General features: G+C 37.8%; 3 protein-coding genes across 6 annotated transcripts; all 3 read left to right on the top strand.

Annotated features, from left to right (window-relative positions):
• Positions 1 to 657: 657 nt before the first annotated feature.
• Positions 658 to 5,622, top strand: LOC112173109 (T-complex protein 1 subunit beta). Its single transcript, XM_024310665.2, has 12 exons — positions 658 to 813; positions 1,060 to 1,091; positions 1,191 to 1,247; positions 1,735 to 1,800; positions 1,910 to 2,021; positions 2,255 to 2,383; positions 2,522 to 2,593; positions 2,778 to 2,893; positions 3,153 to 3,229; positions 3,457 to 3,942; positions 4,431 to 4,746; positions 5,249 to 5,622. The coding sequence occupies exons 2-12, from the start codon at positions 1,086 to 1,088 to the stop codon at positions 5,393 to 5,395; spliced, it is 1,584 nt and encodes a 527-aa protein (XP_024166433.1). The 5' UTR covers positions 658 to 813; positions 1,060 to 1,085; the 3' UTR covers positions 5,396 to 5,622.
• Positions 5,623 to 7,779: 2,157 nt separating this feature from the next.
• On the top strand, positions 7,780 to 11,307 carry LOC112174118 (enoyl-CoA hydratase 2, peroxisomal). The gene is made up of 11 exons (XM_024311828.2): positions 7,780 to 7,943; positions 8,086 to 8,108; positions 8,217 to 8,322; positions 8,428 to 8,492; positions 8,650 to 8,722; positions 8,879 to 8,918; positions 9,181 to 9,253; positions 9,358 to 9,508; positions 10,204 to 10,274; positions 10,708 to 10,881; positions 10,961 to 11,307. The coding sequence occupies exons 1-11, from the start codon at positions 7,893 to 7,895 to the stop codon at positions 11,046 to 11,048; spliced, it is 915 nt and encodes a 304-aa protein (XP_024167596.1). The 5' UTR covers positions 7,780 to 7,892; the 3' UTR covers positions 11,049 to 11,307.
• A 2,971-nt stretch (positions 11,308 to 14,278) lies between these two features.
• Positions 14,279 to 20,548, top strand: LOC112169562 (tRNA pseudouridine synthase Pus10). 4 transcript variants are annotated; one of them, XM_024306615.2, is made up of 16 exons: positions 14,279 to 14,465; positions 14,785 to 15,122; positions 15,274 to 15,394; positions 15,553 to 15,670; positions 16,230 to 16,351; positions 16,774 to 16,845; positions 17,217 to 17,285; positions 17,389 to 17,469; positions 17,542 to 17,661; positions 17,739 to 17,813; positions 17,985 to 18,065; positions 18,621 to 18,694; positions 18,792 to 18,852; positions 19,525 to 19,580; positions 19,928 to 20,013; positions 20,102 to 20,548. In XM_024306615.2, exons 1-15 carry the CDS (start codon positions 14,346 to 14,348, stop codon positions 20,010 to 20,012), a joined length of 1,593 nt encoding a protein of 530 aa, XP_024162383.1. In that variant the 5' UTR covers positions 14,279 to 14,345; the 3' UTR covers position 20,013; positions 20,102 to 20,548. The 4 variants fall into 4 exon arrangements, 2 of the variants coding, with proteins under 2 accessions (XP_024162383.1, XP_040363699.1); XM_040507765.1 differs by lacking the exons at positions 19,928 to 20,013; positions 20,102 to 20,548 and adding an exon at positions 19,693 to 19,894; XR_002924741.2 differs by lacking the exons at positions 19,928 to 20,013; positions 20,102 to 20,548 and having other exon boundaries at positions 18,635 to 18,694; positions 19,525 to 19,582.
• The last annotated feature ends 412 nt before the right edge of the window (positions 20,549 to 20,960 follow it).

The following is a 20,960-nucleotide window of genomic DNA, read 5'->3' as shown; positions in this document are numbered from 1 at the left end:
GTGAGAGAGTGTGGTATTTGATGTAGTTGTTTAATTAGATTGAGGATAGATTTATCATTATACTTTAAATTGGGTTAATATGAATAAAAATTTGTTGCTGGGGTAAGTAAGATAATTTTGGTCAATTTTAGTATTTTGGGTCAAGGACCCATTAATTTATTTAATATTCAATCACTGTCCCTGGTGTTCGTGGTGATCCAACTATTCAATTACATGGTTAATAACAATTCGCTAATGTAGTCCAAGTGAATGAGGGTTGAGGGATCAAAATTGGGAAATAGTGGTCTATGACATTTTTATTTTGAAGAGACTTTTCAAAATTTTGCTTATCCTAACCGTAAGAAAAGGAGGGATTACATAGGTAGCAGCTCTTTTTGTCATTTCCCATAGCGACGGGTTTCTATGTCGTAATCCGGTTGAACTACTAATAAATTGACATTTATTATAAAAAAAAAATTAAAAAAAAACTTGTGTGGCGAAGTAAGTAGTTTGGTTGGGTTGGTCCGTTGGAGACTTAACCCGAAAAATTTGACACCCGTAACAGGCCTAGATCTCACTTTGAAAGTCAGTTCATTTCGCCGTCCTATACGTAGGAATGGGCTGGCCCATTTTACAGTCGCGGAGGTTGAACTTTGAACTATATATAACCAATTAACCACCGCACCCATCCTCTTTGAGCATTGCTGCTACTAGAAGTGTAGAGAACAAGTGAAAACCCCCCTTCGCGACGCCGTAACTAGATTTCGAACCGGAGATCCAGACTCTCGGATTCTCCGTCCGTCGTCTCCGACTTCGATTTCTCCGTCAGATCAGGTAAGTTGCTTTCTCACAGTTAGGGTTACTCGGTTTTGAACTTTTTGGAGGTTTAGGGTTTTAGTTCAGTTTTTCATTGCTTGAGTTTTGGTTTTGTGGAAAATGAGTAGGAAGGAAACGGAAATGGACGAAGAACTTGTTCTTTCTTTAACATTTAGGGTTTAGGTCGTTACTATAGGCTGTGATTTGTTTGTTTGGTTTGCTTTGTTTTGCTTTTTATTTAACCTCAGTTCATAAATCTTGCAGGTTCGAGTCTGTAAGATATATACAGGATGCCGGTATGGAAATGTTAATTTATACTGCTTACCAAAAAAAAGTTGTTTAATAAATGGTCCAATTCTGTGTGCTGTATTTGATTTGAGTGGTGAATGTGATAGGTCGATACCATTTTCAAAGATGAAGCTAGTGAGGAGAAAGGAGAGCTTGCCCGATTGGTAGGTTTGCATTAATTATTGGAAGTATACTTGCACTAATGTTTTTCATATTTTCCGTATTGGTTCAAGAGACATGGCTGAACAGCATGTGTTGCGTCTTAGAATGACTGACTATATAGCAACGTACTTGGATTTGAATGTTTTGCTCCACTGCAAGGCAAGATGTGGTTGATTAGAATTTAGTAATGATGCAAATCTGTGGGATAGGATGGCTAAAATCGTAGCTTGGTTCAGACTTTCTGGAGGTCGTTGGTTTGACAGGATGACACTAGTACTATTGCTTGAAATTTATTTTATGGTTTTGGATATAATGAAAATATTGAAGAATTGTGAACTTGAATCTTAGAATGGGGAAGAAAACTGAGGTGGACTCCTGAAATTTTTTATTGTAATAGGTTACTCTGTGTTTGTGGGTGGGGGGTTGTTAGTCAATTCCCCTTCTGAAGCTTCTATTACTAATACTTGTAACTTATCTATGATTTTGTAGGCTTCATTTGTGGGTGCAATGGCAATTGCTGACCTCGTCAAGACAACCTTAGGGCCAAAGGGAATGGTGAGTTTCTTTTACTTAACTGTGTTTCCAGACTCAATGCTACTTACATTTATAATTAAATTTACTGTCTCCTTATTTTGGTTCTGGTCTTGTTGAACTACCTGGACAGGATAAAATACTGCAATCAACAGGAAGAGGACATGAAGTTACTGTTACCAATGATGGAGCCACCATCTTAAAGTCGCTGCATATTGACAATGCAGCTGCTAAAGTCCTTGTTGGTATCCTAAAAATTGCAGTTACATTTTTCAATCCATATGTACATATGTGATGAATGTAACAGACTCCAGAAATTTTCTTTATGTTGAGTTACTTTAAACATACTTAAATTTTTGGAAAGCCTTTGATGGCATGTTATCTGTGATCTTATAGTAGTTATATATTGAAACTGACAATGGGTGGTGGAAATAGATATTATCACTCAACATATGATGATCCTTAACACAACTGTCAGATATTTCAAAAGTTCAAGATGATGAAGTTGGTGATGGGACAACTTCTGTTGTTGTTCTGGCGGGAGAACTCTTAAGGGAGGCAGAAAAGCTGGTTGCAGCGAAGATTCACCCAATGACAATTATATCAGGTTTGTTGTGGGTTCTCTGAACATTCTCTCTCTCTCTCTCTCTCTCATAAGCCTACTTTTACACTTCCCCTTTTTAACTGTACTGTTGAAATATGAAAGTATTTTGGAGTTTGTAATGCTGCTTGTTTGATTGTGTAGGTTATCGAATGGCAGCTGAATGTGCTCGTGATGCTTTGTTGAAGAAGGTTGTTGATAATAAGGCTGATTCTGGTATGTACTGCTGCTTACTTTTCTAAATGTAATTGCTGCTTCTTTTATGTATCTAGGCCTTCAATGTTTATATGAATTTGATGGATCTACATGGACTCTGAGATGGCCACTTATGATTGGCTTGGTCTGGCCTTCATTATCCATGTTACTTATAGCTGATGGATAACATTATTCGATTGTGCAGAGAGATTTAAGTCAGACTTGATGAAAATTGCAAAGACTACTTTGAGCTCCAAAATTCTTTCCCAGGATAAGGAGCATTTTGCGCAACTAGCAGTGGATGCTGTGATGCGACTGCAGGTGGTTATTATCAACTTAACATGGGGTAGTTAATACCTTAAAGAAGTTCAATCTTAATGTTGTAAATGTTTGCTCTAGTTGGGTGGTTAAGTCCCCTCCCTGCTGACATTGGGTTGATATGCTATTGCTAGTGTATTATTAGTTTGTGTGTCGTCCTTTCTCACAGAAATCTGTTTTGATGAGTCGTTTTTTCCGTAAACAAATATATATCCTTGTCTTGTATTTCCATGTTGTTTAATAAGGCTGTTGCAAATGGCAGGGAAGCACCAACTTGGAGTCTATCCAAATTATAAAGAAACCTGGTGGATCACTCAAGGATTCTTTTTTGGATGAAGGGTAAGGAAACAAATGGAATTTTGAGCTCATGATCTCTTCACTGATTGTACTGAATTTATGTACGTTATGATGCGTAGGGTTTGCTAGATCTGATTATTTTGGTTCTGCAATGTAGTTGTGAAGATCTTTCTTTTCAGTGCGTTCAATTATTGGCACTGCCTAAATACATGCTGTGAAGGTTCTTGTATTTAGGGCTCTTCTTGACTTCTGGTTTCCTTTCTTTCCAGATTTATTCTTGACAAGAAAATAGGTCTTGGTCAGCCCAAACGTATAGAGAATGCCAAGATTTTGGTTGCAAATACAGCAATGGACACAGACAAAGTGAAGATTTATGGGGCTCGTGTTCGTGTTGATTCAATGTCTAAGGTTGCTGATATTGAAGTGGCCGAAAAAGAAAAAATGAGGGAAAAGGTGAAGAAGATCATCGGTCATGGGATTAACTGCTTTGTTAACAGACAGCTGATTTACAATTTCCCAGAAGAGCTGTTTGCAGATGCAGGAATACTTGCAATTGAGCATGCTGATTTTGATGGCATTGAACGTTTGGCCTTGGTAACTGGTGGTGAAATTGCATCAACGTTTGATAATCCCGAGTCAGTTAAGCTTGGGCACTGTGATCTCATTGAGGAAATCATGATTGGTGAGGACAAGTTGATCCACTTTTCTGGTGTTGAACTGGGCCAGGCTTGTACAATAGTATTGAGAGGCGCAAGGTATTTCTTCGCTTTACATTTTGTCCTTTTCCAGTGTAGTTCTGAACCAGTACTTGGATGCATTTTTGACTTGGTTTGTGGCTTCTGGTGTTCATATATCTGTCATTATCATTTTAGAATGCCAGAGCCATGTTTACCGTGCATTAGTATTGTGACTTGTGGTGGGTGTAATTTTGCTATGACTAGAGAACATGGCTGCCAGTTTTTATTCTTCTGTCTTTCAACTATGGGATATCCATGTGCATATAAGTTTGGATGTTATTTAAAAAAAAAATAAAAAAAATTTGGATGTACGTCTTTAAGTGTTCCTAAAAAATGTGAGCTTTTCCTGTATATAGACCCACACGTATACTGTATAGACTTTGAGAAGCTTGTTGTGTAGTGGATGTCTACTCTAATCCTTCATTATAAAAAATATTTTATGTATTTTTGTTTTTTATACCATTGAGTTGGATGCTCAATATGACATTTTCGTACTCCTTTGGCAGCCATCATGTGCTGGATGAGGCTGAAAGGTCTCTGCACGATGCCTTGTGTGTTCTGTCTCAGACAGTCAATGACAGCAGGGTTTTGCTTGGAGGTGGATGGCCTGAGATGATTATGGCTAAGGAAGTTGATGTGCTAGCCAAGAAGACTCCTGGAAAGAAATCTCATGCTATTGAAGCCTTCGCACGGGCACTCTTGACCATTCCAACTATCATTGCTGACAATGCTGGTTTGGACAGTGCTGAGTTGGTTGCACAGCTACGTGCTGAACACCACAAGGAAGGATGCACTGCTGGGATTGACGTCATCTCTGGAACTGTAAGTACTGATATTTCCTTTAAAAAAAAAAAGTACTGATATTTAGAAAAATAACAAAAACAGAAACAGGAAACTTTTGATGTGCAGTGATTGCTTTGGAAGGCTGCATTCGTCATGCATTCCTGACATTCAAAGTGAAGCATATTGTTGCATATGTTAATAATAACAATTAACAAATATTGTTGCATATATTTGTAGGGATTGTTTCAAGTTTTAACTAATTGGATTTAGTAATTGTCACCTTGTAATGTAGTGTATGCATCTGATTTTTTAATGGAGGGAGACTATGGTCTTCTAAAGAAAACTCATATATCAACTGTCCTGCTTGTTTTGTGGAGTCTCTGATTAGTATAAAAAGGAAGTATAGTGTAATGAGGTGGGGATGTATGTTGGCATATTAAGAAATTGTGTAGTTTTCTTTGTATCTAATCCAGAAACTTCTTGAATCTGGTTCTGGACTGTCATAATAATTTGGTTTCGGGCATTGTTTTCCTTCCGGCAGGTGGGAGACATGGCAGAACGAGGGATATCTGAAGCGTTTAAAGTTAAGCAGGCTGTCTTGCTCTCTGCGACAGAGGCCGCAGAGATGATTCTTAGAGTTGATGAGATCATCACATGTGCACCACGACAGAGAGAAAATAGAATGTGAAAAGCTGGATAGAACAATATTCCAGTAGCTATCAAAACTGTTTTGACATGTGCCCTTGTAGCGGCACTTATGTATGATTGTATGTTGACGTTTTAGTTTGATGGGATTAAGATTTTGCAGAAAGGTTTTGGTGTGGTCTAATTGCAACTGATGACTTATTTTATGATTTGTATCAAGAGTTTTGATGGTTGGAAAAAAACAGTATGGCGGATTTTTTCTTCTCTCTATAAAATTTTTAAGGAAAAAACAAAAAAACTAGAATTTGCCCTCTCCCACTGTATTTTTTTTTTTCTTTTTCTATAAGCTTGATTCTCGTAGACATGCCTGCCAAATTGGGGATATAGTAATTTGATTCGTGCCCTCTCCTACCTTGGCATACAACTTTTCTTTTTAGGTTATTTAGTAGTTTACCATGCCAAGGTTCATAAAAGATTGGTAAATGAACTGATGGGTCAACTAGCATTTAGTCTAATGTTGAGACATTTATGTTTTACAAAAAATTGGTAAATGTCTCTTGTTTTTGACTCATTCTCTTTGAAGGAAAAATAAAAATAAAATGTTTTAGGTAAAAATAACAATTAATACAAGTTAGAATTTAGAAAGAGTGTTATTGACCTAAGGGGTTTGGTCCCGCGGAAACCTGATTAGATTTGCAAGTTGCGCGAATGTGAATTGCATACTTGATTAGGTTTGGTTCCGCGGAAACCTAATTAGCTTTTGAAAAACACCTCCTTGTGAGCATTATTCAAATAAAGTCTCGACTCGTTCCTTTGCCACTATTTTTGTAACAAAAAAAAAAAAAAGTTATTGACCTGATAAAGTAGAACAATAATATATATATATATATATATTTTTTTTTTTTTACCGGAAAACAATATTATAGAATAAAACCCCTACAAGTCTACAACCCCGTCGATTCAAAGTTTCAAATGGAATGGTATAGGCTACCAAACCAAACTAACCTAAGACAAGTCTACAAAATTGACCTCGAAAAAACACGACATGATGAATAAACTCAAAATGAAGTGCAAGCAATTTAATATAGTCCACCAGAGCAATTTTTTTTATTGTTTTTGGATGTGAAGCCACCGGAGCAATACTATTGGGCTATGTTTGTTACATGGGACTGGACTGGATTGGAGTAACTTATGTAAGAAAATAAAACTCATCCCACGTTTGGCACACATGAGGACTCAATTAAATGAGATTAGAGAGTCCCCGCATCAGCTCCCGACCTTCTTACATAGAACCCCCAAATCTCATCGGACTATGGAAGCACGGGCTTCAACAACGCATTAGTCTCTCCTTCCCTTTCGCGCGCTTCAACCTCGTCTCTCCTTCTCTTTCGCGCTTCAGCCTCGTCTCTCCACTCTCGATCGCGCATCATCCTCCTTGAACTTCTATGTTCAATTTCTTTTCTATGTCATGCTCCTTTTGCTTTGATTCTGATTCCCTCTTCCCTTCAACCCCGTCTAGCTTCTTCTTCTCATGTATCTACTGTGATTTGTTAAATTAAAGACTATGGATTGATTTTCTATTAACAATTGTTTATGGGTTGTAACAATTGGTGTCTGGGTAGCTTGATTTGCTAAGAATTGATCAATTTCAAGATTGGGTTTTTTTCTTTCTTTTAACAATGTCTGTGTTTTTATCTTCTTCTTTGGTTGGTTGTTTTCATTGATTTTGAATGTTGATCAATTCTGGGTTTTTTCTTTCTTTTAACAACGTCTGTGTTTTTATCTTCTTATTTGGTTGTTTGTTTTCATTGATTTTGGATGTTGATCAATTCTGGGTCAAGTAACTGTAACTGGTCATGTAACTGGTCACGTAACTGACCATGTAACTGACCATGTCACTGACCATGTCACTGACCAAGTAACTGTAACTGGTCACGTAACTGACCATGTCACTGACCAAGTAACTGACCATGTCACTGACCAAGTCACTGACCATGTCACTGACCAAGTATCTGTAACTGGTCAAGTAACTGACCATGTCACTGGTCAAGTAACTGACCATGTCACTGACCAAGTAACTGTAACTGGTCACGTAAGGGATACAATTTCTGGATTTGTCTTTAGCTTTCTCATTCCAATTTTCTTTTCTTCTCACAAACTCATAAAATCGTTCATGTCTCTACAAATTACCAACTTTTAGTCCAATACACAAACAAACATGGGATAAGACTATTTTGACTATTCTGCTCTTTAGTCCTAAGGAGTACCAAACATGGGTCAGGTATTAACATAGCATATCCCAGGTTAGAAGAGTCCTAGACTATTATAGGAAATAAGGTGGGGGATAATAGTCCCACGTAACAAACACCACCTTGTTGTGTACTTGTGTGAGTTGTGTCTACTGGTTGTAGGCTAACAGGCTGTGTAGCTTTTATAAAAAATAAAAAATAAAAGTCGTGCCCACCCCACCTCAACTGTATTAGTCTTCTTCCCCAATCCAAATCCAAACTTTGAGTGTCAAATTCGGAAAAACAGTGAAGATGTCATCGGACTTCGATCCTGATCGTTTCTCTCCTCCCAAATACCCTGAGGTATGTATGTGCACACCCTCTTTCTAGAGCGCCCGACTCTGTGAATTAATCCATGGTAATTCAGTAACAATACGATTCACCTCCTAATATTTTCCATTATCTCATTTTGATGAACATGTTGATATGATACTGGGGACTTCAGACGCCGTACGCATATTCCGAGAGGTAAACCACCCCCCCCCCCCCCCCCCCCCCCGCGTTTGTTAAAGCTCAATCATTCTTAGATATAAGAATATGATATGTTATTAAACTGTGCTGTTTGCAAATTGGCAGAGATGTGGCTCTGTACGCTTTAGGTGTTGGAGCTTGCGCTAGGGATGCGGTAGATGCTGATGAACTTAAATACGTTTACCACGAAAATGGGCAGAAATCTATTCAGGTGTGGTAAATTGAATTTTACTCGTTTTTGCTTTCGTTAATTAGAAGTGAAGTGATTGGAATAATTTGAGTTCATGGTATGAGCATGGTGGTTTGTTTTCGCTAGGTGTTGCCAACATTCACTGCTCTGTTTTCGCTCGGAAGTCTGAAGTTTCAAGTACCAGGGTTGGAGTAAGTATCAAGTTTAAGGGCCCCTTACATGAATACACTCTCTTAAGTAATAGTTTCTTTATGAACTTCGTGAAATGTCGGTGTTTGTTTGTATTGTTATAAGCCTTGTCGACTTGATGTGAAGCTGATTGGAACTTCTGGTTTGTATTGCCACCAGATTTGATCCGCGTCTTTTGCTGCATGGACAGCAATACATAGAAATATACAAGCCACTTCCTACAAGTGCTACTGTAAGGCCTCTAATCGAAAGCTGTATATGATATCTAGTTCATGCTATGCCGGAATGTGCAGTTTATTGCCTAGATATGAAATTAACAACTATTTTGTTTTTCGACCATGCTTCGTTGAAGAGATAATAAGTTTATGTTGCTTTGTTGTTGATGCAGCTAAACAATAGGGTGAGTCTTGCTGGACTCCATGATAAAGGTTTGTTACCATTATCAGAAGCATTTATTTAACTAGCAGAATCATATCCATATTAATATGAGGTAGTTTGACTTTAAGGTTCTTTGTAGTGTGATAAAGTAATTTGCATCACGCAATTGTTCTGTGATACCCATATTTGCATGGGGTATGTATTGGATGTGTATATATCGCATGAGTACTTGTTCATAGTTCTATTCATCCATTTTCTTCAAAGAGATGGTAATGTTCTAATAAGTAGTTATCTTCCCTAATTTCCATGCAGGAAAAGCTGCTGTTGTTGAGATGGAAACCAAAAGTTATGATAAAGATTCTGGTGCATTGTTATGCATGAATCTGTAAGTGTCAAGTACTATTTGAAACAGCTGGTCTAGTACTCTGTGTAATTCTCTGAAATCATAGTACTGCTATGTAATTGCACATCTGGGGTACTACTCTACAGGACAACTGTCTTTCTGCGAGGTGCTGGTGGCTTCTCAAAATCATCTCCTCCGTTTTCATATTCAAACTATCCAAACGACAAGGGTTCATCTGTGAAAATTCCAAAAGGTCAACCTTTTGCAGTTTTTGAAGATTGTACACTACCATCTCAGGCATGTAACTTTTATTTTGTTATTGCAAGAAGTAGTCACTGTGGTAGAGAGTTAGGAGGTTACTCTTTTATTTTTCATTAGTATATCCCTTGATCATGGTCCTTTTTCAAGTGGCATTTGGCCCTCCTTTTTTCTTAATAATCAGCAGTGATTAGCTTTTATGGAAGCTCAGTGTTGTGAAAAGATGTCCCACCCCCCCCCACCCCCCCCCCCCGCAACAAAAAAAAAAAAAAAAAAAATTCAAGACCTTGATTTTTTTAGCACTTTTCTAGATAACGGGACTCAAAAATTTTGATGCGATCTTTTAATACAATTTTTCGAAGAAGGAAAACAGGAAAATTCATATAAAAAATTCCCATTCTTTGTTAGTTCTCCCCCTTTTGTCAACTTGGGAATTGATGCTTATTATGTTCACTTAGTGTATGCCTAAGACTGGACCAATGGACAGCTGTTCTTGGCTTTTGCTTGCAACCAGGTGTATGATACTGATGTCTTTAATCAGTCTGTGGCCATGAACTACCAAAAGTATGTATTTTACCAAAGAAAAATAAACTCAGAAAGCATGTAACTGATAAATATGTGTAAAATTTGGATATTGGATACATTATTTTCAGATAAAAAGATAATTACATATGAAACTATGGGTACATTAAGATTCTGTAGAAATTTTTTATATGTTTTATGCCCTTTTGCAGGCATTACTGTATAGGCTATCTGGGGACTATAATCCTCTGCATTCAGATCCCATGATTGCAAAACTTGCAGGGTTAGTACCTCACTTATTACGTATGTGAATGTTTTAACTTTTTACTGTCAACTTCGCTTCAGGTTGTAGTATTCTTCTTTCACATGTAGATGTAGAAAGTGTGGCCAAATAAGCACTATATGATTTCTTTCTTTGGTCATTTCCTATTCTTCTCGTGTCATTTTATTCAGTCCATGTGATGTTGACTTTGATATCACTTGTCCCTTGAAAAAATACATTGCATTTTATGTTGTTTTGAATCAGAGTAGACTTTTCATTTTGGAAATAGCCCATCTGTTAAATGTTTGGAATTGTGAATATTACTTGTCCTAGTTTCTCTACTTAATTTTTGTAGTCATGGTTGTATCTCATGCCATAGATTTCCATTTTCATGAGACATCCAAACAAACTTGGTTTTCAAGTATTCTAACTATTGTGTGTTGCCTTTTCAAAGATTCACCCTGCCAATACTCCATGGGTTGTGCACACTTGGATTTGCAGTTAGGGCAATTATCAAATGTATATGCCGAGGAGATTCAAACAGGGTGAAATGCATATTGGGCCGATTCCTTCTACATGTTTACCCTGGTGAAACATTGGTCACTGAAATGTGGCTCGAAGGCTCGAGGTAATTTGGCTTCTCATCAATTGCCAGAACTAATCTATTTAAAAGCACGGTGAGGTAAAGCTTTTATTCAAATCTGCAGGGTAATATATCAAACAAAGGTGAAAGAACGAAGCCGGGCAGTGCTGTCTGGCTATGTTGATCTCCACGGTTTATCTTCATCCGTGTAAAACACTTTGTTTCTATCCATTTGTAATAATAAGCCTATGAAGCATTGGTTGTAAAAGAACAAAAGAAAACATGAAAAAGGGAAAGAAATAAGCACGCCTGGTATTTTATTAGTCGGCCACTCTTATCTAAGTTCCTATTTCCTAAATCCTAATACACAATCCTCCCTCTCATTTGGTATTGCTGTAAAGTGTAAACTATGAGTTGCGATGGTACATTCAGGGACATGAACTTTTTATCTAATAAGTGATGGTTCACTTGCATTGCCGTGCATAGAATAATTCACAATAGTTTGAACAGCTAGTTTGAATAGTAGTGTCTTCATTTCTCAAAAGAAATATACAAGTTGTAATGGATCGTTTCTTAGATATAGTTTATTAGATAGAGTATAATCATCGGTTAATCTAGTGCAAATTGATGGAGAAAATTTTATGTACATTATTTAAGGTATGGTATCTATTTTCCCCTATGAAGATCTTGCTCAATCTAATGAGGTCACAACTTTTCTTAATAAAGGCGCGACTGATAATTTTCTTGTCGGCTGCCAAAATTTCATTTTAATGTGTCCATGCAAGCGAGGTTGACCGTGTTTATGCAAGAGAGACAAGATTAGTTTAGAACATAAGTGAGCGAGCCTATGAAGGTCCAACCATGCAGTTTCACTATGAAAATATGTCTCGATCATGTGGAAAACGCAGTACTTTCACTAATTTTTTTTTGACAATTTAACCAAAAATTGTGGACTATCTTAGACATAACAAACAAGGTGATGCAGGGGAGGTCGTTCTAATGTCCTTGTAGCTGAAGCTATGGCACTCAGAGCAGGTCTACAAGCAGCTGTTATTCAGAGGCGAACTTTGTTGCGGATGTTCTTGGTGAAATCATGGCCTCCCTCTTTTTGTACTACATGCCTTTAATTTTGATTTTCATGGAATATGTTGTTTTAGGGATTCTTCGTTGTAACTTTATTTCCTTATCGATTTTTTTGTGAAAATCTCATGTTTTGGTTTTTTCACTAAAATTTGTCCACCCTCAAATCATGATTTTTGTACACTTGTGACTAGGGCTGGGCACGGGCCGGGACGGGCCGGTTATTGAGTGATACCGAACCCGGTACCGGAAATATTTTTCGGGACGGGACGGGACGGGATTACGTTTTTTCAAAGTTGGTACCGGAGGTACCGAAACCGACCGGGATCGGGTCGGGTCCGGGCCCAATTCGGGATACCCGAATCCCTTTTTTTTTTTTTTTCCCACACTTAAAGGACTTTAACAGCTATCCAAAATTTCCAGATTTCAATCATTATAGGATGCAGCTGTCCTCTTAGCACTGCAACTTATAAATCTACACAATCAATTTTGCCTTAAACCAAATTGCAGATTATGAATTCAAAGTGCAGTAATGCAGATTATGAGTTTATGACATGGCTGTAATGCAGTAATGCAAATTGCAGATTATGACAGGAAAGAAATCCAATGTGCAACACAGCAAATAGCCAATTCAATAGACCAACAATAAGTTCAATAAATGAATAAACACAGAAACCAATTCATGAATTCAACAATAAGTCCAGTAGGTCTTAAAGTCCATTACATGATAAAAACTAGTTAACTACAAGTCTTGAACGATTTGAATCAACAATGAGGCCGAGCAGCTACCTTCTTCGCTCTAGCCATCGAACGATTTGAATCAAATAAGTGAATAACTGACCTGGAGATGAAGTATGAATCAGCAGCTATCTGATGATCACGCTAATTCTGAGCTAACAAACAATGATCAATCTAATCTAATCTATGATAACTTGAATGTAAGAAACTACATGTAAGAAAACAGAAAACACCAATATTATGTCACTGGTGACCCAAAGTGATTAGTTTCCAAAAGAAGAGGCTTTGACAAATTAAGCACGAGGGATAGTGAATAATGAATATATCAATATGATCCTAAACATATACTCCCTAATACTATATATGGTTAGTCGCTGTGGATCACAGTGATCAGTAGTGGATATATAAACATCCATCCCAACCAAGGACAATGATACACATGAATGAGGGGACCTGTGGAGAGGTTATTATTAGGGCTGGGCACGTGAGGCAATTCAACACCATTCAGTTGAAACCTCTAATTGTCATAAGCTGATCAGAATCAAATGAATCAAATATATAGTCAAATATATATCAGAATTAAATGAATCAAATAGTCAAATACAGCTGAACCAAAGCTTTAACATAGTCACAAAACACAGCTGACCAAAATGAAATGAATCGAATTGAGAAAGTGAAGTATGACGAACCATGAAACCGCTCATCAGCTTGTATAGGAGTAGACAATCTTTCATAAGAACCTGTGGCTTTTAATGAAGAACCACAGGAACAAGGTAATTGTCGAACAAGTGACCTGTCAGTAAATGCGTCACCTGCACCACAAAGCAAAAAACACAGTTAACCACAAAGCAATGCATGAAACTGAGAAAATGAGAGCATGACTGACCTTGAAACTTCTTATCATGCTCCTCCTTGAAACCTCTCTGACCTTCCTCTTTACGTAGCACCCAAACGATTAATGAATTGGGATCTGGGATTAGTGAATTGGGGATCGACTGATAGAGGGGGATCGGGGATTTAGATGAGGAACAGAAGAAGATCTGGAGAGTGGAGAAGACTCGAAGAGAGCTTAGAACTAGGGTTAGTGAATTGGGGATCGACTGATCGAGGGGGATTGGGATTTAGATGAACAACATAAGCAGATCTGGAGAGTGGAGGGAGAAGAGAGCTTAGAACTGGGGATCCCTTCGTTAGTTCGTTGCGGCTTAGGGAGTTAGGGCCTTGGCCGTTTAGTTTAGGTCAAAATGTTTTGATCGGGTGTGGTCATTGCTCTGTGTTCTCACATAAACTACCCAATCAAAATCAACCAAGTAATATAAATAATTAAATAATTAATTTAAACGGGACGGGACGGGATCAACCGGGATCGACTGGGCTAGTACCGGAACCGGGCCCGTTTCTACGGGACGGGCCCAAATAGTAAATTTCAGATTTTGATCCCGGCCCGTACCGGGGGATTTGGGGACGGTTTCGGGACGGGACCGGGATTTCGGTTTTGGATGCCCAGCCCTACTTGTGACCGAACTCAAAAATTTCATCCAAATTGTTTTCTTTTTACGAAATTCCAAGCTTAAACACTAAAACGCAGCGTTTGGAGTCACCGTATAAAGCCATAAAACCCTTAAACAGAACTAAAAACCTCGAGGACTTCCTCGATCCTCATAAACTGACCGAACTCAGCACTTCTCGATATGGCAACAGAAATTGCAAAGGCTTCTCCGGCGACCGTCAATGGCGACGATGTGGGGGCACTCTACGACGTCGTTCGAGCTCTGCCCAGCCACGCCGTGATTGAGTTATTCTCAATAGGGGTGAGCTTCTTTAACCTCGCACCTTTTGCGTTTCGCCTTATTTCTTCATCTAGGTTTTGTTGATTCGAGCATCGCTGAGGGTTTCAGTACATCTGAAATTTATGGAATGGATTCGAATTCGGTTTGTTTATTTTAAGATCGACGCTTAGGGTTAGGGTTTCACTATGTATGAAGTTTATAGAGTGGAGTGGTTTTACTGTCTAGTGCGTACTGGATAATCTTAATCCTACTACATCCATATTGCGGAGGCTAGTATTGATAGTAGATGTGGATGGATTGTTTAAATGTGCTTGAAATTTTGAGTATTATTTTCTCGTAGGTATGCACCAGATGCATTTTGCGGTTGTTTGGGGTCAGAGAGAGCGTGCATTATCGGTCTCCTCTATCACCATCCACGCTGAGCTCAGTTTTTTCGGATTCAACCGATTTGGACAACCACAGTAGTTTAAGAGAGCCGGTGGTTTGTAGGCTTTGTTTAGGAATCTTGCAGTTTACTTATTGTGAGGATAAGGATAAGAAGGTGGTGAGAAAGGAGAGTGCGGATGGGTTGGCTGGTTACATTTCCGACCTGATTAGGGAACAGGGATTTGAGATTGACGGTTTTTCTCTTGAAGTGTCTATACCACCAGTTATCCTGGAAAACGAACGCATTGTTTGGTAAGGATTGCATTTTATGCTATGTGATAAAGCATTTCTATAATTACATTCTAAGTAAAGCTAGTTTTCTGTTCAGTTGAAATTTACGTTTCTTTGAGCTGGTGTACAAATTTTGTATTGTGGTTGTTTTAATTTTGCATTTCTTGTGTAGGGATCATATGAAAACAAAGTATGAATCTGAACATTGGTTTCAAGAAAGGTCACTGCCTGAATGCATTTCTGCAAAAGATGCTTTGAAAATTTCTCTTACTGAAACCCTAGAAACAAAGCTGGTATGCAGTGATTCTCCTTCCTGATTTGATTTGCGGTATCATCTATATGAGATAATTATATAAGTAAGAATTTCATTGAGAACGATTAAGTACATATGATTCATCTGTATGTCAATTTTAAACATGTCACTGATCTACTATAAATTGAAGTTTTGCAGGATTGCAAATCAAGCATAGGCACTTTCCGCATTCGTTTGACGTACACATACCCTATATCATCAAAAACAGTTGAGAATTCTGTTGAGGGGTGCCACGGCAGCAAAAGAAGAAAAACAGGCACGTTCATGTTATACTACCAACGCTTGTTCCTGTCTCTAACTATTTTAAAGAAGTAGAATTTAAGTACTGTTTGACACCTATATGCTAGGATAGCATTCCCTAGATTGCATGTTTTAAGGGTCCCTCTCTCCTTCTCATTCTGCATCTTCGTACAATTTGAGTGCAAGAATCTTGGTTAATATCAAGTTTGGGATATACGTAGTGTATAGAATAGAACCTAACTACCTAAGTGAACCTTGGTATAACAGCTTTTGCATTTAAGTAACTGTAAGAAAAGGTATAATCACATAGTGGGATTCCCCACAGCTCATTATTTATGTGTTATCATTCTCTCCCTTTTGAAATTCTAATTGTTACACCAAAATCAAGTGAGGCAAATCTTCTTTTGGTGTCACATCTGTGCATATATTGTCAGTCCACCATCCCTGCATACTGATATCAGTATCACATTGACATTGACCCTCTCTCCTAGTGGTTAACCTTAACCCTATCCAATTCCAAATTCTTGTAAACAGCCTGATAGCTGATGTGCCTCATTAACTGTTACATATTACAGGCACACATAATGGTTTGGACACAAGAGGTGATGACATTAAACGCTCTGGATTTTCAACAAGTGAAGCTGGGAGTCTGCAAGCTATTGAATTGTCGAAATGTCTGAAGTTACGTCTGGAGCAGGTATTTTGTTGAAATTTCTTTTGGTCTCATTTCACCTTTTCTTTGCAATGATCCAATGACTATTGTATTTTCTGTTGTGGGGAGTGGGAGGCATAATGATAAATAACTTTATTTGTGGGATACCATTATTATCTTCAGCTATGAAATTGCTAAGCATTTTTGTTTGGATATACTTTGCATACATGTAATGAGTTGCCCTTTTCAGTATCAAGTGTTGTCTTTTGCACAGCAGATTGTTGTTCATATTGATTGATGCTTGTCTTTTTGTACTTCAAGTTTTATATGCAGTGTTTTCTAAATCTGTTGTGTAGTTCTAATTGACTGATGCTTGTCTTTTTAATTCGTTACAAGTACCTTAAGATTGTTTGCTGAATCTGTTATGTTGTTGATTCTAATTCCACTTAGCTTTTCATCCTTTCTAGACCAATGAACCTTGCTGTTTGGAGTTCCTCTGTTACCGGACACAAATATACTTTGGTGGGAGATACCTAAAGGTAAGCTAATTGTAATCGTTTCCACTAGTTGTTACTTATTTAAGCATATTCAAACGTGAGCTTTAGAGTGGTGTTGAGATTTGAACCTCCTTAGCTTTGCAATACAGATCTCATATTTATTATATTTGTTCCTTTCAAGTTTTTCTTGGTTTTCCATGAGAGCATGAACCGTATTCACTGATTTGGGGATGCCATGAAGATGTAAGGATTATTTTTCAGATTATTTTGTTCAAAGGGTTCTTTCTCTCTCTTTCATATCAAGGAGTAACTGAAGTGTCTGTTTGGTTGTGTGTGAAAAATGGTTGTTCGTGAACTTGAAATGTTTGGCTCAACTTGTCATGTGGACTAGCTAATAATTCTCTGTGATTCAGTACTCGAGAAATGTAAGTCAAAGCTGTTGGATTATTGATGATGAAAGAATGGGAGAAGCATCTGTTGAGGTAATTCGCAGTCAGAATATTGGCTATAATCATTGCAATTTTTTGCTTTTTCTTCTGGAAACACTGGGTGAAATTCTGACAGTGATTGTGGTATTCTTTGTAGGAAATAATGGGTAGCAACATTCTTCCTATATGTCGTGGTGACAAGTACAAATTTCATGCTGCGGGCAGAGAAGATATTGATGTAATGGAGATCTTCTTTACTGTGCTTTGGATTTAGTAAATGAAATTCTAAATTATATAAGAATCTGTTTAGGTTCGGATGTTGGGTTCCGGAAGGCCTTTCCTGGTTGAGGTACAAAATGCACGCTATGTCCCATCGCAGGAGTCTGTAAAAGATCTGCAAACAAAGATAAATAATTTACAAAATAAATTGGTAAGCTCACTGCCTACTTAATAGTGTTGTCTCTTGCTGTCAATGAACAATTACAAAAGAGCACGTTATGGAAGCAGGTTGGTGTGAAAAATCTGAAACTGGTGGGCAGTCAATCATGGGATCTCATGCGTGAAGGAGAAGCAGAGAAACAGGTTTTTCTTTTCTTTTACTTACCTTGACTCCCCCTATCTTCTGTGTTGTGATGAAATTTCTGATCTGTTGGTCTGTATCATGATTAATATGCATGGATCTCTGAATTGCCTTGTTCAAACCAGACCATGATTTGATGGCCTATTGTCCCACTGTTTTGTACTTTCATGCAGAAGCAATACACTGCACTTGTGTGGACTTCTCGCATTCTCAAGGATGAAGACTTGCAGTCTATATCTTCAATTAAGGACATGGTGAGCTGTTGAATAAGCCTCATAGTTGTTTTCTTTTCCTATTTGGTTATCTTACACTTGAGAGCTTGACATGACAGTCTTCATCAATAAAATTTTGTGGAAAGTCAGTGATTGCATTTTGTATGGATTAAGAATTTTTATCAGTTTCATACTTGGCATGTAAACCATATATGTTTAGATGACCTTGCGTACGTACATGGATGTATAAAAGAGCCACAGAAGCTAATTCCACATCATGTCAACTAATAATGGATAACTGGACATCATGAAATAACCAAGATATATTTGCAGTTTCGTGTTGTCTTTCACATGTCTCACAAGTCAAGCAGACCTCATATGGGACTAAGTGGAAATGAAAGTCTAAACAAAGAAAAATCAGAATAATTTAGTTGTCATATGATGCTTTTGTTAACACATTTTGGTCAGTTTTTAATATTTACTCTACTTACTATATACGATTGAGGGAGTCTTGTTTTGCAAATAATAGTAGTTTTTCTTCTGAGGCTTTCTTTTTGTTAATTTGAATACTGTGAGATATGTATTTATATTGCTCAGTGTATTCTGCAAAGGACTCCAATCAGGGTGCTTCACCGCCGCAGTCCATTGGAACGTGAAAAGATTATACATTGGTTAGTGGATCATTCAAATTTTGTGGAACAACAATTATTAGACGCTTTCAGTTATCGGAAATTAATTAGGGTTTTATCTCTTTGCTGTCCAATATAGGATGAGAATTGAGAGGATTGTTGGAAGTTCTCAGTATTTTCTTCTGCACCTATGTACCCAGGTAAATTTTACAGCTTATTATCATGAAAATATAATTCGAAGCAATGAAATTGATTGACCTTAAATTTGGAATAAGTCTTGAAGAGAACCCATAGGCAATGAATCCTTTCATTCCTATTTTTCAATACATATAGTGCTTTGTTTTAAAATATCAAAAAGTTGATTGAGGGAATTGCAATTAAACCCTCCTATTCGGTTTTTCACGGTTTTTATATCAACTCTTCCAGTGGTGTTCACCTGGTCAGTTTCTGACCAAAAAAATTATGCTCAACAACCCTTAGATTTACATCCAAAGGTGGAAAACAAAACACCTCAACTTACTAATAATTCTCTCTGCCCTTGGATTTACATCCAATGGTGGTTGAGCATTATTTTCTTTGTCAATAACTGACCAGGTGAACATTTTCGTCAACTCTTCTGCCTGTTAGCATTTTTATTCAGCTTCCTGAAGTAGGGTTGAATAATTTAGAGGACCATTTTTATGAATATTTTGAACAGAATTCAACTTATTTATGTATTTGAAATTTCGGCAATCGACTACTATGATTTAACTCTTTGTGCTTTAAAAGTGGATAGTGGTGCCCCCACACAGACCACTCTAATTTAAATGGAAAATCAAGTGCCAAAATTCTTGATGAATTAAAAAATAACTTATGCATCTCTCTGCATACAGGCTGGAACATATATCAAGGAATTTGTTCATGGGGATCTTGGACGCACCCAACCTAGGTATAATTTAATTCTTTTGTCACCTTGAGTTTGAGGGGTTGGATTACTGTCTCGTACAAAATGTGCAACTATGTAACATTTGTTCCTAGTCTAATTCTCTATGGATCCTTAGAGAAAATTTTCCAGGGTGTGGTTCTGTATTCCATACGTCTTCTCTCTCCCCTATGGCTTATAGAAGTCTCATTGAAGTTATTCTCTTGCTGAAGAATCAATCTGCAAAAAGTTTGTAGAGCAAGTTTGTTATGAGTCAGTTACGAATGTTCATGGGGGGATTCATCGAAAGCTAGAGTGGAATATTCACACATTGACTGCATTTATAGTGAATTTGACGAGGCTGTCTTTTGCAGCTTTGGATCAATTCTTGGTACTAGAGCAGAGATACTGCGACTTGACGTAACGGATGTTAAAATGGATTGTTTTCTCACTGAATGAGGTTTATAGCTTCACCTGTATTATTTTTGTCATATATTATATTTAAATTTTTTTATGTACAGCTTGAAAACTGAGTTTTGCCCTTGCAGGAATCGTTCTTAGTGAAAACACTGCTGAAGCTGGAGCTTTAGGACACATGAATCAGTGGAACTTTATGCAGAGGAAATCATTCTCGACATGTTTTTGGTTGACTTCCATGTATAACTTAGGCTGAAACAATTTCTTTTGTTTTTTTTTTTAGCCAGAAACAATCTTTTAACTAGATGCATGGCACAAAGGCATCACTAAAGCCTAGTGTTTTTGTCAAGGTTTTGGTTAATGGGCCTGCAGCCCAGGTTTTAGATAAACTGCCCTGAAGCCCAGGCTTTTAGTTTTGTAGTTAACAGGCATCTGGCGCAGGTTTTGGTTAACGGTGGACCTCAGACACTGTATTTTAATTAACGGGCCTCAGTAACAGTATTTTGATAAACGGGCCTTAGGCCCAGCATTCTGTCAGTATATTGAATAACGGGCTTCGGGCCCAGTAATTTGGTTAACGGCCCTCATTCTTACGTTTGGATTTTAACGGGCCTCGATCCCAAGGTTTTGTTTAAGGACATGACGGGCCTCTGGCTCAGACCCATGTTGGAGGACATAACGGGCCGCAGGCTGACTGTTTGGTTCAGTCTAATTAGGCTTCAGGCCCAAGTATTAATTCTCAGGGCCCCGCTGCCTACATTTAGTTAACGGGCCTCAGACCCACTATTTTAGTTAACGGGCCTCATCCCTAGCGGGTCACTTTTTAGTTCTAGGGCTTTATAGGCCTCATGCCACGTTTTTAGTTAACAGGCTTTACAATCATCAGGCCCACTTATATTTAACTGGCCTCAAGGAGCTTATTTAGTTAACGGGCTAAAAGCTTACTGTATATTTGACAGGCCTGAAGCCCACAAATTTATTTAATGGGCC

The sequence above is a fragment of the Rosa chinensis genome, chromosome 6 (assembly GCF_002994745.2).
Source record: "Rosa chinensis cultivar Old Blush chromosome 6, RchiOBHm-V2, whole genome shotgun sequence".
Taxonomy (NCBI): domain Eukaryota; kingdom Viridiplantae; phylum Streptophyta; class Magnoliopsida; order Rosales; family Rosaceae; genus Rosa; species Rosa chinensis.
Note: the sequence above shows the minus strand (reverse complement) of the source record. Positions and strands in the feature narration are given on the sequence as shown.

Coding starts and splice junctions, on each gene's coding strand:
- LOC112169562 (XM_040507765.1), top strand. CDS start 14,346: ATGGCAACAGAAATTGCAAAGGCTTCTCCGGCGACCGTCAATGGCGAC. Junction 15,671..16,229: donor CAGCAAAAGAAGAAAAACAG/GCACGTTCATGT, acceptor TACATATTACAG/GCACACATAATGGTTTGGAC. Junction 17,662..17,738: donor ATAATTTACAAAATAAATTG/GTAAGCTCACTG, acceptor TTATGGAAGCAG/GTTGGTGTGAAAAATCTGAA.
- LOC112174118 (XM_024311828.2), top strand. CDS start 7,893: ATGTCATCGGACTTCGATCCTGATCGTTTCTCTCCTCCCAAATACCCT. Junction 8,723..8,878: donor CACTTCCTACAAGTGCTACT/GTAAGGCCTCTA, acceptor TTGTTGATGCAG/CTAAACAATAGGGTGAGTCT. Junction 8,919..9,180: donor TGCTGGACTCCATGATAAAG/GTTTGTTACCAT, acceptor ATTTCCATGCAG/GAAAAGCTGCTGTTGTTGAG.
- LOC112173109 (XM_024310665.2), top strand. Junction 2,594..2,777: donor TGATAATAAGGCTGATTCTG/GTATGTACTGCT, acceptor TCGATTGTGCAG/AGAGATTTAAGTCAGACTTG. Junction 4,747..5,248: donor TTGACGTCATCTCTGGAACT/GTAAGTACTGAT, acceptor TCCTTCCGGCAG/GTGGGAGACATGGCAGAACG.